Raw genomic sequence first — 18,005 nt, 5'->3', positions numbered from 1 at the left:
GAGCTGACTAAATTTACAATCCTCTGCAGCTTGTTTCAGTCCTGTGCAGTAGCCCCTCTCATACCAGACAGTGATGCAGCCTGTCAGAATGCTCTCCACAGGACATTTATAGAAGTTTTTGAGTGTATTTGTTGACATGCCAAATCTCTTCAAACTCCTAATGAAGTATAGTCACTGTCTTGCCTTCTTTATCGCTGCTTCGATATGTTACGTCCTCAGAGATCTTGACACCCAGGAACTTGAAACTGCTCCTTCTCTCCACTTCTGATCCCTCTATGAAGATTAGTATGTGTTCCTTTGTCTTACCCTTCCTGTAGTCCACAGTCAGCTCGTTAGTCTTACTGACATTGAGTACAAGGTTGTTGCTGCGACACCACTCCACTAGTTGGCATATCTCACTCCTGTACGCCCTCTCGCCTCCATCTGGAGATTCTGCCAACGATGGTTGTATCGTCAGCAAGTTTATAGGTGGTATTTGAGCCATGCCTAGCCACACAGTCATGGGTATAGGGAGAGTAGAGCAGTGGGCTAAGCACACACCCCCAAAGTGCACCAGTGTTGATCGTCAGCGAGGAGGAGATATCATCACCAATCCGCACAGATTGTGATCTTCCGGTTAGCAAGTTGAGGATCCATTTGCAGAGGGAGGTACAGAGGCCCAGCTTCATGCATCGCCCCTAAACTGCAGCAATATTGGAAAGTGTAGATACCTAAATGAGGAAGTAAAGTGTACAAGCCAAGCTTCAGTGTTCGAAATAACAATATCTGGAAGAATTGTCGACATCACTCGTTAATTTCAAGTATTGACCTGAGTCCAGAGTGAAAGTTGTCTGCTGATCTTTGGAGAATCTTGCTTTGTTCAAGACATAAAAGAAGTTGTGCTAAAAGTTTTAACTTCAGTGCCACTGTGAAGTCAGCTGACGTAAGGAGTATGACAAACTAGTCTTATTTCCTCCATTGGGGAATAAACTTGTCCCTTCTGTACAGTTTTACATAGCTGAGATTATGATTTCCTCATGTCGTTAATTGCTGGATCAGCTACATTTTCTTTGTCAAAAAAAAACTACAAGAAGTCTGTAATTTTCGCAAAGTAAAATGGGAACTTGAAACTCATTGTACTTTTTTTTAATCTGCTCATAAAATCATTACATTGGGCTCAAATCTCTCCATTTGTCAGATATTAGAATGTTCAGAACCTCCTGATGTCGCAGAAATGGGAAACAGAGTCAATCTATCTCGTCAAGAACACTTCAAATCTTATGTATTTCTCTGAGGCCATTAGTCAGTTTTATAAGCTCCAGAGTACAAATATGTTCTATTCATTCTCTCCTCATCAGGCTCCTGCAATTCTTCATCCCAGAAATAAATCATTTGTTGTATATTTTTTAAATATAGAAAGCAAAATTGCATATATTACTGCAGATATAATTTTATTAGAGCTCTATTCAATTAAGGGAAGGCTTCCCTAATTTTGCGCCACAAATCATTTACTGTTAAGACCAATGTAACTTTGGAGGTGCAAGGGATTTCAGATGTTGTAATCTACTACAAAAAAAAACACAAACTGCTGAGGAACTGAACAATTTAAATAGCATGGGTGGCGGCAGAGGCGTGGTTGAGGTTTCAACTTGAGTTTCTGCTCAACTTGGACAGATGCAGGGTCTTGACCCAAGAAGTCAGTCTGACCCAATGTGTTCCTCCATCAGCTTTTTTTGCTCCAACGTTACTTTTGCTTTGACTGTGTCACATGAAATTCTTGTGGGTTTTGCACATTGTATATTGGTTTCTCACCACTTTGTTTTCCTCCCATTATTGTAGCTTTAAGTACTCTTATGTGTTTATTAAGTCTGTATTATAGTTAAACATAAAAACTTTCATTTGTGATTTCCCAGTACAACTATATGGGAAGTAGATAATTTCATGGGTCAGGATACAAATTAAGTAATGCTGATTTGTAAACTGTACAGAAAGTTACAGTGAGGAAGAAATACTGGAGTGAAATTGAATGTACCCATGGTGCGTGGCTGCTGTGCCTCTTCACCATTAGCTCCCTTCTGCTTTACCATTAAAATGTATTGAAAGGCATGATTGACAGAACTGAATTTGCAGCAGGGGCCAGCATTACAGAGCATAAAGTTGATTTCCTCTGTTATGCAGATGGCACACAATTATATCTCTGAAATGAGCCTGATGATGATTACACCCTATCTCCTCTGACTTCTATAAACTCAGTGCCCGCTTTGACTGTCAAAACATGCAGGGACTGTCATGAATTCCTACAGCCCCTTTGATCCTATGATTTCAGCCTCTTCAGTCCGACGTGAAAGCATCCTTCAGCAGGGTGAACCCACGGAAAGCATCTGGCTACCATGCAATACTCGGTCGAGCACTAAAGACCTGAGCAGATCAACTGCCTGGAGTATTCACCGATATCTTTTAACTTCTCACTTCGGCAGTCTGAGATACCCACCTGCTTCAAGCAGGCTTCAATTATACCAATGTCTAAGAAGAATGTGGTAACCCACCTCAATGACTACTATCCGGTAGCACTTATATCCACTGTGATGAAGTGCTTTGAGAGGCTGGTGAAGAAACCTATCAACTCCTGCCTGAGAAGCAACTTGGATCCACTCCAATTTGGCTACCAGGACAACAGCAGATGCCATTTCATTGGCTCTTCACTCAACCCTGGAACAAAGATGCATACATCAGGATGCTCTTTATTGACTACAGTTTGACATTCAATACCAAAATCCCTTCAAAACTAATCAATAAGCTCCAAGACCCTGGCCTTAATACTTGTGAAATTGGATCCTCAATTTTCTCGCTACCAGACCCCATTCAGTTCGGATTGGCAACATCTCCTCCACAATCCCCATCAGCACAGCTACACCACAAGGCTGTGTGCTTAGCTGCCTGCTCTACTCACTTTATACATATAAATGTGAGACTGAAGCACAGCTCCAGTGCCATATTTAAGTTTGCTAACAACACTACTGTAGTTGGCCAAATCAAACGTGGTGACAAATCGCATATAGGAGGAAGATTGAAAATCTGGCTGTGTGGTGCCACAATAACCATCTCTCACTCGATGTCAGCAAGACAGAGCGGCTGATTATTGACTACAGGATGAGGATACCGGAGGTCCATAAGCCAGTCCACATCGGGGGGGATTGGAGGTGAAGAGGGTCAGCAACTCTTAAGTTCTTTGGTGCAATCATTTCAGAGGATTTGTCCTGGGCCTAACACATAAGTGAAATTACAAAGAAAGCATGGCAGTGCCTCTACTTCCTTAGAAGTTTGTAAAGATTTGGCATGACATCTAAAACTTTGACAAGTATACTGACTGGCTGCATCATGACCTGGTATGGAAACACCGATAGGTAGATAGATCCCAGTGTCAAAGTAGCATTACAAGTACACAGATATACAAATATTAGAAGAGAGGTAAGAAAGAATTTAGTTGCCTCAAACTGTCTAATAGGAGGGGAGGGGGTCATCACTTCCCCCGCTATAGGTTGACTCATAGAACCTAATGGCTGAGGGTAAGAATGACCTCATATACCGCTCTTTGGAGCAGCACAGTTAGAACATGTGAAGAAGAGGCCTGCATACTTGGGCATCAGTCTCCTTAGGAAGTAGAGGTGACTCAGTTCGGTTTTCGTTTATTGTCATTTAGAAATGCATGCATTAAAAAATGATACAACGTTCCTCCAGAAAAATATCACAAGAAAACACAGAACAAACCAAGACTAAAACTGACAAAACCACATAATTATAACATATAGTTACAACAGTGCAAAGCAATACCATAATTTGATAAAGAGCGGATCATGGGCATGGTAAAAAAAAAGTCTCAAAGTCCCGATAGACTCATCATTCTACACAGTCAGCGGGAGGAACTCTCCCTGCCATGAACCTCCAAGCACCACCAACTCACCGATGCAGCACCACTCTGAGTCCGTCCGAAAACTTAGAGCCTCCGACCAGCCCCTCTGACACAGCCTCTCTGAGCACCATCCTCTGCCAAGTGCTTTGACCCCGCCCTGGCTGCCGAGCAACAAGCAAAGCCAAGAACTCGAGGCCTTCTTCTCCGGAGATTCTGGACCACACAGTAGCAGCAGCAGTGAAGCAGGCATTTCAGAAATTTCACCAGATGTTCCTCCGTGCTCTCACGTCCGTCTCGATCAAATCAGGATTGTGCATGGCACCCTACTTGACAGATAACAGACATCACCACCGGAGTGGCTGCTGCAAGCTGCGTCGCGCCGCCATCTTCCCACGAGATGGGTATTCAGAGTCTGGCCCTTCTTGTATACAGCCTCTGTGTTGGTGCTCTGCTCAAGTCTGTTATCCAGGTGCACCCCCAGGTACCTGTAGGTCCTCACCACATTCACATTCTCACCCTCCATAGTAACAGGGAGCAGTGCAGGCTTAGTCTTCTGAATGTTCATCACCATCTCCTTTGTCTTACTGATGTTGAGCTGCAGATGATTCAGCTTGCACCATTTGACAAAGTCCTCCACCAGGGCCCTGTGTTGATCCTCCCGTCCTCCCTTTATACAGCCAACTATTGCTGAATCATCAGAAAATTTCTGCAGATGACATGATTCAGTGTTGTATCTAAAGTCTGAGGTATACAGGGTAAACAGGAAGGGAGCCTGTGGGACCCCAGTGCTGCTTATAGCCATATCGGACACACAGCTCTGAAGCCACACAAACTGTGGTCTGCCAGTCAGGTAGTCCATTTTCCAGGAGACATATGTAATATAGGCATCCGTTAGTCTCGTGAGACCATGGATTGCCAGGGCGCAGGCCTGGGCATGGTTGAATGGAAGACTGGCAGTTGCCCATGCTGCTCGTCTCACCTTTCCACGCCACCGATGTTGTCCAAGGGAAGGGCATTAGGATCCATACAGCTTGGCACTGGTGTCATCGCAGAGCAACGTGTGGTTAAGTACCTTGCTCAAGGACACAACATGGCAGCCTCAGCTGAGGCTCGAACTAGCGACCTTCAGATTACTAGACCGATGCCTTAACTTGGCCACGCGTCAATACCCAGGAGACAACGGAAGTGCCAACCTGTGTTGAACAGAGCTTTTCCCCCCACAATGAGGGGGAGAAAACATGATCCTCACAATTCTGTCCTGCCTATCCAAATGGGAGTAGCATGCTCTTGAAAGGAAAACCCTACAAAAAATAGTGGATATGGCCCAGTTAATCATGGGTCTCTGCAATCTCTGAGGGTCTAACCTGGTCCCAACGTATCAATGCAGCCATAAAGAAAGCAAGATAGCGGCTGTATTTCATTAGGAATTTGAAGAGATTCAGTTTGTCACCTAGAACACTCAAACTTCTATTGATGTACCGTGGAGAACATTTGAACAGGCTGCTTCACTGTCTGGTATTGGGGGGGGGGGGGGCATGATATGGCGTGATAATAAATATATATATATACTGTAATTGATTTACTTGGTTATTTTTTTCTTTCTATATTATCATGTGTTGCATTGTACTGCTGCTGCTAAGTTAACAAATTCCATAACACATACCGGTGATAATAAACCTGATTCTGATCTGTTTCTGGGTCAAGCCCTCTCTACCATTGAACGCATCTACATGTACGCTGTCACAGGAAAGCAGTATCCATCATCAAGGACCCCTACCACCCAGGCCATGCTCTCTTTTCACTGCTGCCATCAGGAAGAAGGTACAGGAGTCTCAAGCCCTGCAGAACCAGGTTCATGAATTTATTATGCATCAACCAACAGGTTCTTGAACCAATGGGGATAACTTCCCTCAACTTCACTTGTCCCATCATTGAATTATTCCCACAACCTATGGACTGTCAAGGACGCTTCGTTTCATGTTCTTGATATTTATTGTTTATTTATTATTCATGATTATTATTTTCCTTTGTATTTACACATTTTGTTGTCTTTTCCACATTTGTTTGGCCATCCTGTTGGATGTGGTCCTTCTTTTATTCTGTTATGTTTCTTGGATTTACTGTGTATGCCTGCAAAGAAAATGAATCTTAGCGTTGTATAAATTTACTTTTCTTTTTACTTTTTGACTTCTGGTATGGCCACAATAAACAAGTGGATGAGCAATAGTTCCTTAAAACTAAATGAAGAATACACTGAAAAACGTTTGATTGGTCCCAAAGCCGAAAGAGATAAACTTCTCGGTAAACTTGAGAACTTGGCTCCCCTTGTAAAATCAGAAGTAAATAGCCTGGGTGTTATACTCGATTCAGATTTGAATTTTAAATCTCACATAAAGAAAGTGACCAGAGCAGCATTTCTACACAGAAATATTGAAAAGGTACATTTGTTACTGTCATATAATGATACTGAAAAACTAATTCATGCCTTTACAGTGCACTTTTTACTAGCCTTCCAAAGCAATGTATTGGCAAACTTCAACAGGATGAGGGAGCACATCACTTCCATACTAGCTACTGTGCATTGGCTTCCTGTATCTATTTGACTTGAGTTTGAAATTCTCCTACTTATTTCTAAAACTCTTAATGGTCTGGGACCAAAGTACATTACAGAATCATTTTCTTTTTATAATCCTTCCCAAGCTCTCATGTTTTCTTCTGCCAGCACCTGAAAATTCAAAGGAAAGATAATTGGCAGGTCAGCTTTTTTGCACTGTGCTCCTAAACTATGGAATTCAGTACTTAAAACGATAAGGGATACAGAATCAGTTGACACTTTTAAATGCCAGCTCAAAACCTATTTATTTAACATTGCTTTTAACTAACATCTTTTTGCCTTTTATTTTCATGTTTTAAATTTTTTACTTATATTTCAATACATTTTTTATTTTCCACTCTTTAATCCTCATCCTTTACATTTGATTCAGTCAGTTTTTTACTTCCTTCTCAGTTCTTATACCGTTAGTTCTAAAATGCACCTTATTGGTTAAGGGGAAACCCTTTTGTTTCCTTGCCTGCTCAGCCAGATATTCTTCAATTCCATTGCCTGATTTCAATATTAATCAATGTAACACTATTTTATTTGCATCCAGGCATTAAAGCAGGGTAGAATCCAGGTGCTTGAGCCGGTGATGAATCTGGAAATCATAGTGGATGAGAATCGCCTGAGTGTGGTGCTGGCAGATCTGGCTCAGCGAAGAGGAAACATTCAAGAAATTCAAAACCGATTAGACAACCGGGTTGTCTTGGCAACTGTGCCACTTGCAGAAATGATGGTAAGATATAACCACCAAGGAATAGCAAATTAGCTGAATAAGCAACTCAGTACATAATGCGCTTGAAGGGATTTGTGGAATTTTAAACCAAAACTGTGAACGGACTAAATAAGTTTCCTGGATGTGATTTTCTTGAAGTTAATTGTTTGCCCCAGTTTTTCGCTGTTATCTTACCAATGTCTCAGAGCAGTGACCTTCTGCAGGAAGAAAGTCTAACTGAATATTGAAGTAGTGTTGAAAGTTGAAAATTGAGTATCGAAGTAGTGTTGAACAATAGGCTTAACACTTAGTGGTCTTCTTTCAAGATGCGAGTGGATGATTCACATGCATACTGAAGACAGGAAAATAATTCTGGCTCTTCACACTTTATGAGTTCCCCATGACTGCCGTAGAAGGTATCGTAACCAACAAGCACCTGCGGAGATGATTGGGAGTTCCCCCAAGCTTCTCTTCAGTAGGCCTCTATATTCAATCTGGGCAACTGCAGCTTCCCCTGTCATCTGTTGTGGAGGAATTCAAGGTGGCAAAATGCAGAGCCTTATTAAGCTTGAGAGATTCCAATGACGTCTTGGTAAAGCAAGCAGTTTTGTTAGGGGGAGAGCAACATCAGCAAAGTTCTTAAAAAACTTGCAATAATACCTAACCGTTCCTAAAAACCTTCTTAAAGCTTTCTTGCCAGCCAGAACAGGAACTTCAGCAATAGCTTGAACCTTGGCCTGTACAGGAGCCAGGTGGCCCTGGCCTGCCACGTAGCCAAGATAAGTAACAGTAGCATGACCAAACTTACTTTTAGCGAGGTTCACAGTAAGATTGGCCTTGGAAAGTCTGTCAAACCGTTTTTCTACAGCTGCAATCTGCTCTTCCCATGTTTCATTCCAGACCACTAAATCATTGATATAAACTTCTGTGCTTTCTAACCCTCCAATCACAGAATTGATCATTCTTTGAAATGTCCCTGGAGCATTTTTCATTCCGAAGTGTAAATCATTGTACTCATACAGTCTAGACGGTGTCACAAATGCTGATATCTCTTTAGCCCTCTCTGTTAAAGGAACACCCCAGTATCCTTTTAACAAGTCAATCTTAATAAGGTATTTAGCCTTCCCCACTCTATCAATACAATCATTCTTTCTTTTTCCTTGTTCTTTCGTGTTTCTAATTTCTTCTTCAACCATTTTACTTTTCTCAAAGTTCTCTCTGTGAAGATGCTGTTTCATAGGCTGAGCTGAATTGATAATGCCGTGATGCTCTGCACCTGTGCACCGCTTCAAAATGCCAATTAGCCCTTTCACTGTTTTTTACAGTCTACGGTCCAACTGATGGACCTTATCAGTAATATTTTCCAAAACAATGGAATTCTGTCATCTTCGTGAGACTAGATTTAGTGCGTAAACATGTTTTTCCACTCCATTATCAGATTCCGTGACTCCATTTTGTTCCATAACAATTCTCCCAGCTGAAATTCTAGCAAACAAGTGTTTTATTTTGATTCGACCATTTTGTAAACTTTCCTTTGCAAGGACACAAATCCTATTAAATCCCTTCCAGAGTTCTAAAACATAATTAAGCACACTGACACATGTTTCTAAATCAGACCATAGTTCTCTGAGTAGGGTCAAAGGTCCTTTTGGCCTGTAACAGAATACAGGTTTCAACAAACTACCCTCCAATGCTTTCTGAATTGAATCTCCAACAATAAGTAAGAGGAGGGGAACCCCCTCATCCCAATTTTTCCCATTTCTCACACAATGTGCTTTAATCATGGTCTTAAGAGTTGAGTTGAGCCATTCCAAGGCTCCCTTGGACTCTGTGTGATATGCAGATGACACCATGTGCCTAGCTTCCAATTCTCTAACTATCCCCTGGAATGTTCTCAAAGTAAAGTTACTGCCCTGGTCAAGACCTACCCGTGTTAAAAACTTACTGCATGCTGTTACTACAGTCTTGGCCTCGATATTTTCAAAAGACACTGCTTCAGGGGACCTAGACACAGCACACATAATTATTAACACATACTGATAACCAGCTGCAGTCTTTTGCAATGGGCCTACACAATCCACTATAACCCTAGGAAAAAGTTCACTAAAAGCAGGTATCGGTTTAAGTAGTGTTACCTGAATAACCTGATTAGATTTCTCCTCAACTTGACAGGTATGACAAGTCCTGTAAAAATTCACAACATCCTTTCTTAAACTAGGCCAGTAAAATTCCTTCATAATCTTGTTCACTGTCTTTCTCACTCCATGAGGTCCACCTAAAGCCATACTGTAAGCCATGTTTAAAATTTCAGCCCTGTAAACTTTCAGAACCACCACGTGACTTGCAGGCACTGTGGCTGGTCACCAGCTCCTCTTCGACACCCCATCTTTAAGGTAATGTCCCACTGACTCTCTCTGAACCTCTTCTCCTGTGAGAGCTATCTCCCTTAAAGCCAGCATTCCAGAATCTTGCTTCTGTTCCTCTACAAATTCCTTCCTCAATAAAGACAAACCTTTCTCATACACCTTATTCTCATCAGCTGTACTACCCTCTAAGTCCTGCTGAAATCTGGAAGGTGGAAAAGTTTGTGTCACATCATCATACTTTAAACCTCTGGTTTTGCTATCATAGACCTCAACAGGCTGCCTAAACATACTTTGATTATCTGCGCATCAGAAATAAACATTAGTCTTTCCGTGTGGTTCCCTACCAACAGCTTTGCTCATCAGTTGAACAGCTATATCAACCTTACCTTGAAGAGGTGTCAACATTCCTCCGTTGTTTACTAAACTTAGCACCATCATCAGGCTTTTAAGAACCATGTGTACATTATGGAAGAGACCAAATAATCCCTCCATCTGATTACAACCTTCACTTCGACTTGCTTCTATAACAACTTCCACCCCAAAATCATAACAAATTTCCTCCTTCTCCACAACATCGTAACCTTGTAGGTGTCCAAATGTCCAAACAAAATTCAACAGAGTAGCACATCCTTTCTCAGCAGGCCTTTGTCCTGCAAGCAGGGTCAAAGGTCGTGCAACCAATCCAACCTTTTCCAGCACTTTATCCAAAAGTCCAGGAACAGCACTTTTCTCATTAGTTTCAGGACCACTTACCTCAGCAATTTTCACCTCATCACCAACTTTTAAAACACTTGTCTAATACTAGTGACAGAGAATCCTCACATTCCACTGGTACCAAGGTTGACCCCTTATTCACTGAACTAAGATCATCTGACACAAAAAAACTTGCATTCCTTTTCAACCAAGACAGATACCTTAGATTTTAACTGAGTCTCAATACAAGGTTCAGAACTCTGTGAATTCACAGGTACTTCCACAACCTGAACACATTCAATCGGAACAGCTGCCTCTTCTGGGCTGTCATCACTTGTCCCAGTTTCAAATTCAAGGTCACCCCGAACCTCCCAGCTATTCTCTGGCAAACTCTCATCTGGAGTAAACTCAACCTCGTGGGTTAAAACTTCTTCATCTGCTTTCTTATCATACTCCTGCAGGGTAGCGGCATCCTCTGCATCTGGGTATGCCCTTACATCATCAGGAACACACAATAGACAATAGACAGTAGGTGCAGGAGTAGGTCATTCAGCCCTTCGAGCCAGCACCACTATTCACTGTGATCATGGCTGATCATCCACAATCAGTACCCTTTTCCTGCCTTCTTCCCATATCCCTTCACCCCGCTATCTTTAAGAGCTCTATCTAACTCTTTCTTGAAAGAATCTAACTCCTTCTTGAAATTCACACCTCTTAAATTCATCAATCAAAACAAGCCCTTCCGAGCTGCAAAAATCATCAGGGTCTGACACTAAACCTCCCGGCTGCCACATGTTCCTTTTAAACTGTCTCTGTCTTTTCCGCCTCTTCTCTCTGTTTTCCTGCCTCTGCTCTCTGTTTTGCTGCCTCTGCTCGCTGTTTGTCTGCCTGTCTAGCCTCACGGACCCTCCTCTTCTCTGCTTCAACAGCCTCGGGCTGTTTTAATTTCAATTGAACCTCAGCCTCAGTAGGTTTCCTTCCCACATTAATGCCTCCTCATCAAACGTTCCCTTATCTATATAATGCTGGGCTATTATCGTCTGCATCTGAGCCTTCCTCATTTTAGTGGTCAACTTTAGTTTTAACTTTTGAGCGATTGCCAACAGCACAACCCTCGTAGCATCATCCAACGCTTCCGGGGTTGGTTCCAACATAAACTCCTCAACACTAACGTCCATTTCTGCTGTATTTCCACACAACCAAATCAAAAGGGATTCTCCCCAATCAATTCAAACAAACCTCCCACAATTTGTTCATATCACGGACGCAGGCCCCAATTTTGTCACGTACCCTGCGACGGGAATAAAGATACAGCAGAGATGGAAAGCACTTTGGAGTCCAGTATTGCTATTAACTGATAATATTTATTAGTAACTACGCAATACAGTAATATATATGTGAGTATATCAGTAAGTGTGGAAATATATGTATGAAAAACCAAGCTTCTTTAAGTCTAGGGGTAAAAAGATACAGTCTTACGATGAGTAAAGTTCAGTTCAGTTCGTGGTATTGAGTTGAGTAGTGATGGAGAGAGAGGGGGAGAGATTTGAGTCTTCAGGTGAGCTGACGCTGTCGATCTTCTTGTTGTCCTCCAAAATCCTTTAAAAGTCACCGACTGTGACCTCAACAAAGGAGACCGGTTTTCTGTGGTGGAGCTATCACCTGGGCGAGGGTGGACACATGGACAACTCCCTACCGGTCAACTCCTTTCCTTTCCACTGCAAGAGCAACTGATCGATCCGCCTGATCGATCCTCCAAAACCCACTTTTTCTGCGGGCACAACAACGCTCATTCAGTGTCCAAAACGTGTCTGAGGTCTATCATCTGACCTTCTATTTTATCTTCCCGTGCTGAGCATCAACTGTCATTCAAATAACTCCTCCTTCCTCTCTCTGTGTAAGAAATGCCAGCAGGCGATGTCCTTGAGGAAAGTATAAACAACCTGTGAGCTATCTTCCCCTCTCTCTCTCTCTTTTAAAAACAAGTTGTTGGTGTTAAATACCTCTCTCTCTCTCTTTTCAAAAGCACAGTTAATAGGGGTAAACGAGCACAGTTCATAGGAGTAATTCAGGATCCCGTCACAGTATCCACATTTCCGAGGATCTCACCTGGTCCCTGAACTCCTCCATCCTGATCAAAAAGGCACAACAGCGCCTTTATTTCCTGTGGAGCATCAAGAAAGCTCACCTCTGTCACAGGATACTGACAGACTTTTACCCCGTAACCATTGGGAGCATACTCACCAACTGCATCTCGGCGTGGTATGGCAATTGTCCAGTATCGAACCACAAAGCACTCCAGCTGGTGGTGAAAACTGCCCAGCAGATTATCAGCACCCAATTGCCCACCACTGAGAACATCTACCATAAACACTGCCTGGGCAGGGCGAAAAACATTATCAAGGATGCATCTCACCCTAACCATGGACTTGTTACTTTTTACTCTCTTACCATCCGGTAGGTGCTACAGGAACCTCTGCTCCCACACCAGCAGGCTCAGGAAGAGCTTCTTCCCTGAGGTTGTGATCCTGCTGAACCTCACATCACAGCTCTAAGCAGTATTGCACCCATATTAGACTGTCTCAGTACTTTTATATTTGCGTGCTGTAGCACTTACTTTTTATTCGCAGTTATTTTGTAAATAATACTATTCTTTTACACTTCTGATCAGCTGCTAATTGCATTTCATTGGCTTTGTATCTGTACTCGGCACAATGACAATAAAGTTGAATCTAATATAATCTAATATAATCTAGTTACACACCCTCATGTAGGCAGGTGATTTGCCTTCGGTACATTTATCTTTAATCTCCACATCTGCTGCCTAGTGCTGAGTGATACAATTGCCCAAACGGTATCTTTTCATTGTGGTCCTTTGCTTTTCAATCGTTTTGTAAGCAGTTTTGCAGGTGAGTGTGTTTGTTCTTTGTTCTCTCTCAGGCTAAAGTTCAGACTGTACTATGTAAGCATTCTGTGTCTCCATACTCTGTAATCCTTTCTGTCCCTGTTTAAATGAACAAGTTGTTATCATTTAGGAAAAAGGGGAAAATCTGTCCAACAGATCCATTTTAATATTATATGCTTATCAAATTTCAAAATAAATGGCAGCTGGAAAAGGATCTAGTGCTTTCCTGGTGTATATGATGAATAAACTTTTCTCGGGCTTCCAGACAGGTGCAGTTATCAATTATAACCAACGTTTCAATGATAAACTCTGCCATCTTCTTCAGCGATGATGCCTGAGCATGCCTAGTCTGTTGATACTTATACCCCTGTAGTCTGTCCCTCCTGATTGGTTAGTCCTCATTCCATCAGGTTTCTGCTCTCCGACCTTGTTTACAATCGAATTCCAGTTCTTGCTTAGAAGAAGACCTTCATCTTTGTTATAATTCTTTTCATCTAGCTTTATTTCAGTGCCTTCCTTAACCAGGCGATCCCAAAAGCCTTGGCGTGGCACAGTAGTTTTCTGCCGTCTAAGTCAATCCTATGGCTGTTGCAAATGCAGTGTTCTGCTACCACCGATTTCTGCAGGTAACCTAAACAAACACACCTCCTGTGTTCCTTGATGCGGGTTTCCGCCGTGCATCCCATCTGGCCGATATATACTGCTCTGCATTCACAGGGAATACTGTCAATGCCAACCAACCTGAGGCCCAGGTTATTTTTCACCTACATAAGCTATGATTTGGGCTTCATTATGGTTTCCGATAGACACTATGTCCGAGGCTACCATCCAGTTTCTGTCCTATCAGAATTTCCAGAAATGGGAGGCAACCATTCTTCTCCATCTCCATCGTAAATTGAATGTTTTGGATTTATACTGTTCAGGTGGTCGTGGAACTGTTGGAGTGCCTGGAGTCCATGAAGCCACACTGTGAAGGTGTCATTGATGTATCTGAAGAAACATTTGGGACTCGAGGGCAATGAACTCAGAGGCCTTTCCCCAGAGTTTTCTATGTAGAAATTGGAAATAGCCGGTGACAAGGGCAATACTATGACTACTCCATCTGTTCTAATACAACAGAAACTGGACAGTAACCTTGGACATGACAGAAACCCACTCACACAGTGTCAGGCCTCCCAACGTAGAGCAGTTCTTTCTACTTTGATTAACCTTGCAAAATCTATTTTGGACCCGGAGAGTCTTCCCAAGGAAATAAGAAGATTACACATGATGTTCCTACAGATTGGCTACAAGGTGAAGGAAATCAATCAGGCCCTTAAAAGGGCCGATGGAAAATCCAGGAAACCTAACAACGAGGAGGAACCCATCGCTATTGCCTGTCTTCCCTATTTTTCACAGTTTCTGGAAGGATTGCCAGTATACTGAAGAAATACTGGAATAATACCATCCACGATCCCGTAAGGGAACTCAAATCACAATTTATGTGGGTCAAAGGATTCCTGTGAATGCGTAGCGGCGTATGTCGGCCAGACGATGCATGGTGGAAACTGGCATCAAGAAGCACAGGGGGTGTATCTGTTTGGGTTACCTGGAGAAATCAGCGGTAGCGGAACATTGTATTGGCAATGGCCATAGGATTGACTTCAGTGGCACAAAACTACTGTGCCGTGCCAGTTGCTTTTGGGTTTGCCTGGTAAAGGAAGCCATTGAAATAAAACTGGAGGAAAAGAACTTTAACAACGATGAAGGCCTCGCTCGCAGTAAGAACTGGAATTTGAGTGTAAACAAGGTGGGATAATGGAAATGTGATTGGATGAGGACTAACCAATTAGAAGGAACTGACTACAGGGGTATAAATTCCTTGGACTAGAGATACTCAGGTATTGTCCCTGATGAAGATGGCAGAGTTTGTCATTGAAACATCAGTTATCATTGATACCTGTACCCAGCTAGAAGCCTAAGAAGAGATTATCAATGTCAGCTATTTATCAGCCTTAATCAAGAGAAGTGAAATGTGAGAATGGAAACCCAAAGTGGGGCCACAAATGGTTCTGTGTCCATAGGAAGTAGTGCAGCACCAAAATCTGCGCTTCAATGTAGTCGGAAGGATATTCCCCTGCAGGAATATTCCCCTGATACTTAATTTGGGATTTTAGGACACCCTCTCATTCTGGAGGTGTATACCATACCTGGCTGCGTATGTAAACCAGACTCCATCCTGTGCCTTGGTAATTAGTTTATTGATCTCACATGTACCCAGGTACAATGAGAAACTTTGTTTTGTGTGTCATCCATACAGATCATTTCAAACATGGTATACTGTCCATACAGATCATTCCGAACGTAAGTAAATTGAGGTAATAGAAAGGGGAAAGCAATAGCAATGTAGAGTATATTGTTACAGTAATAGATACAGAGTAAATGCAGTGTAAGTAGGTACAAGAGTCATGAAAAGGTACATTGAGACATAAAGAGTTTGCCTTTATTTGTACAAGAAAGTCGTTCAATGAAGAACAGAAACTGCAGGTCAGTGTAGCATATGTGGAGAGAAGAACTTTCATTCCGGCTGTTTATGTTGTTTTCTTCAAATATATTTTGCGCTTCAGTAATAAACTTGCCTAATTACGAAAAATACAGATTTGGAAGGATGGTTTCAAATATATGAATGTTACTTTAGATTTTAAAGCATTGTCCTTATGTTCTATAAATCATTTTGCACACTATTAAAATGGCTGCACTTGATGACAAATCATTTCTTATTGATTGGTGCAGGGTTACTCAACTGTTCTTCGTACTTTAACTTCGGGCAACGCTACTTTCACTTTGGAGTTGTCCAACTATGAGCGGATGAGTTCACAAGACCAAAACGTACTTTTTAACAAGATGATGGGCACCATGTAAGGTCCTGTTCAACTGGAGAAGCTGAGTAACAACAGATACTGGAAATTTTACTGCAAAGGTGCACTTTCATATTAGAACTGAAAATACTTCATCTGCAGTATCACAAGATGTTCCGGTGATTCTATTGGGGAAAAAACATCATCTTCCTGGGACAGATTTCAGATTATATTGATCTATAATTCAAAATCCCCAATCTATGTTAACTAAGGTCATTGTCAAGAAGACTGAGGGGATGGGTACGTACTGTTGGGAGTTATGAGGCAGATCCCTTCAGGACATTTTCAACTGAATCTAAGGACCCAATAAGATTAATAGTGAAATTATTTTACTGCTGTTATTTATATGCCAAAAGGGTCCATTGAGTTAAAATTCAGATATTATTGTAAATGTTCCTCATTATTCCAAAACCGAAGTACAGTTTTAATTTTACACTTAAGGTACAATTGTGGAAGATGTAATAGCATTCAGGACTTTGCTTGTCAAGATTTAAATTCTCTTTCCAATACTTGAAATTTAGACATCTATAAATTACATTATTGAGCTAGAGTGGACGTAAAGCAGTATCTACATAATGTTACTTTCAAATGCTATCGGTCATGTTTCATCACATACCCTTAAGCAGTTTACATTCACTGTTCTAAGCATTTCAAAACAAATAAGGGCAGATTTTTCTTTCTCAGTTTGAATCACCAGACTGATGAAGAGTCTTATCCTGAAATGTTAATTGTCCAATTCCCTCTATAGGTGCTGCATGACCTGCTAAATTCCTCCAATTTTTTTTGCTCCAGATTCCAGCATGTGCAATGTCTTGAATTCAGTTGTAGAAAATAATGCTGGATGAATGATCAATTATTTGTCTGTTTCATCCAAACTCAAATTTAATTTCATTTTTAAAACAATTAAAACATTGAGCAGGGGAGAATTGAAATGTTGTTTCTTCTATATCTCCCGCATTTTCTCAGCTCATTCACTTGTGATGTTCTATTAAAAGGGAATTCCTCTGAAAATTCTCTGAATACATTGGCTGAGGAACTCAACGAGAGTTCAGCAGGTGAAACCTCAGTGCTATTGGGAGGACTTAAAGCAACTTGGAAGGAAGATGAGAAACTCAAAGGGAATTCAGATAGCAGGGAATTAGAGCAGAATGAGGAAGCTGGAAATGTAGTAAGTGGAATAGGCAGCAAAGTATAAATAAAAACAGTAAAGGATGTAAAAGTACAAAAAAATTGTTAAAAATGCCAAATAAAGCCCCCTATATTTGAATGCCCACAGCATTCACAAGAGGATAAATGAGGGGGCAACTTTAATAAGGGCAAAGATCAGTTCAGTGGTAAGAAATGATCTTGCATGGAAGATGATGTAGAACTAGAATTAGCATGGTTCTGTCAAAGAAATAACAAAAGGATGGCAAATATTGCTAGGAGGTATTTACCATCAAATAGTTGTAATATTAGGCATGGCATAAATCTAATTAAAAACGTGGTATCTGGCATAATAAAATAATCATAGGAGGCTTTAATTTACATGTCATAGCTAAAGCTTTTTTTGAGGAGAAAAACAGAATTACCATGAATGATTGTCCAATTACACATGAAACATTCTTGTCCAAATTAGCATCCAAATATAAAAACGATCAGTCAACTCATTTTACACATATTTATAGTCATAGAAATCACCCTCTCCCCCCCCCCGGGGAGTGGCAGAAGTTTCTAAGAGGGTGGTGAGGGGTGGATGCTCTCGGTAGTAGAGGGTGCAGCTGGAGATTACTGGTTTAATTTAAGAAATGAATTAGTTACTATAAGCATTTGGCTCTCAGTGCATAATTGATTACAGTGATCACATGATCACCTCACCTCTTGTTAACTCACCGTTCTGTCAGACTTTCCTCAAAGCATTTTATCGTTTTTAAAAGACTATGTGACACTTATGTATTTGGTATT

The 18,005-nt window shown here is 41.4% G+C and overlaps 1 protein-coding gene across 4 annotated transcripts in view; it reads left to right on the top strand.

The window, feature by feature from the left end:
- gfm2 (GTP dependent ribosome recycling factor mitochondrial 2) overlaps positions 1–17,515 on the top strand; it is a 60,760-nt gene extending 43,245 nt beyond the window's left edge. For all 4 annotated transcript variants that reach the window (XM_063049249.1, XM_063049248.1, XM_063049251.1 and 1 more), the window contains exons 20-21: positions 7,039–7,221; positions 15,937–17,515. In XM_063049249.1, the coding sequence (XP_062905319.1) occupies positions 7,039–7,221; positions 15,937–16,065 (312 nt within the window). In that variant the 3' untranslated portion in view covers positions 16,066–17,515. The remainder of the gene's footprint in view (positions 1–7,038; positions 7,222–15,936) is intronic.
- Positions 17,516–18,005: the final 490 nt, after the last annotated feature.

Source organism: Mobula hypostoma, chromosome 5 (genome assembly GCF_963921235.1).
Source record: "Mobula hypostoma chromosome 5, sMobHyp1.1, whole genome shotgun sequence".
Taxonomy (NCBI): domain Eukaryota; kingdom Metazoa; phylum Chordata; class Chondrichthyes; order Myliobatiformes; family Myliobatidae; genus Mobula; species Mobula hypostoma.
The sequence above is the reverse complement of the archived record's forward strand: the minus strand, read 5'-3'. Positions and strand labels throughout refer to the sequence as shown.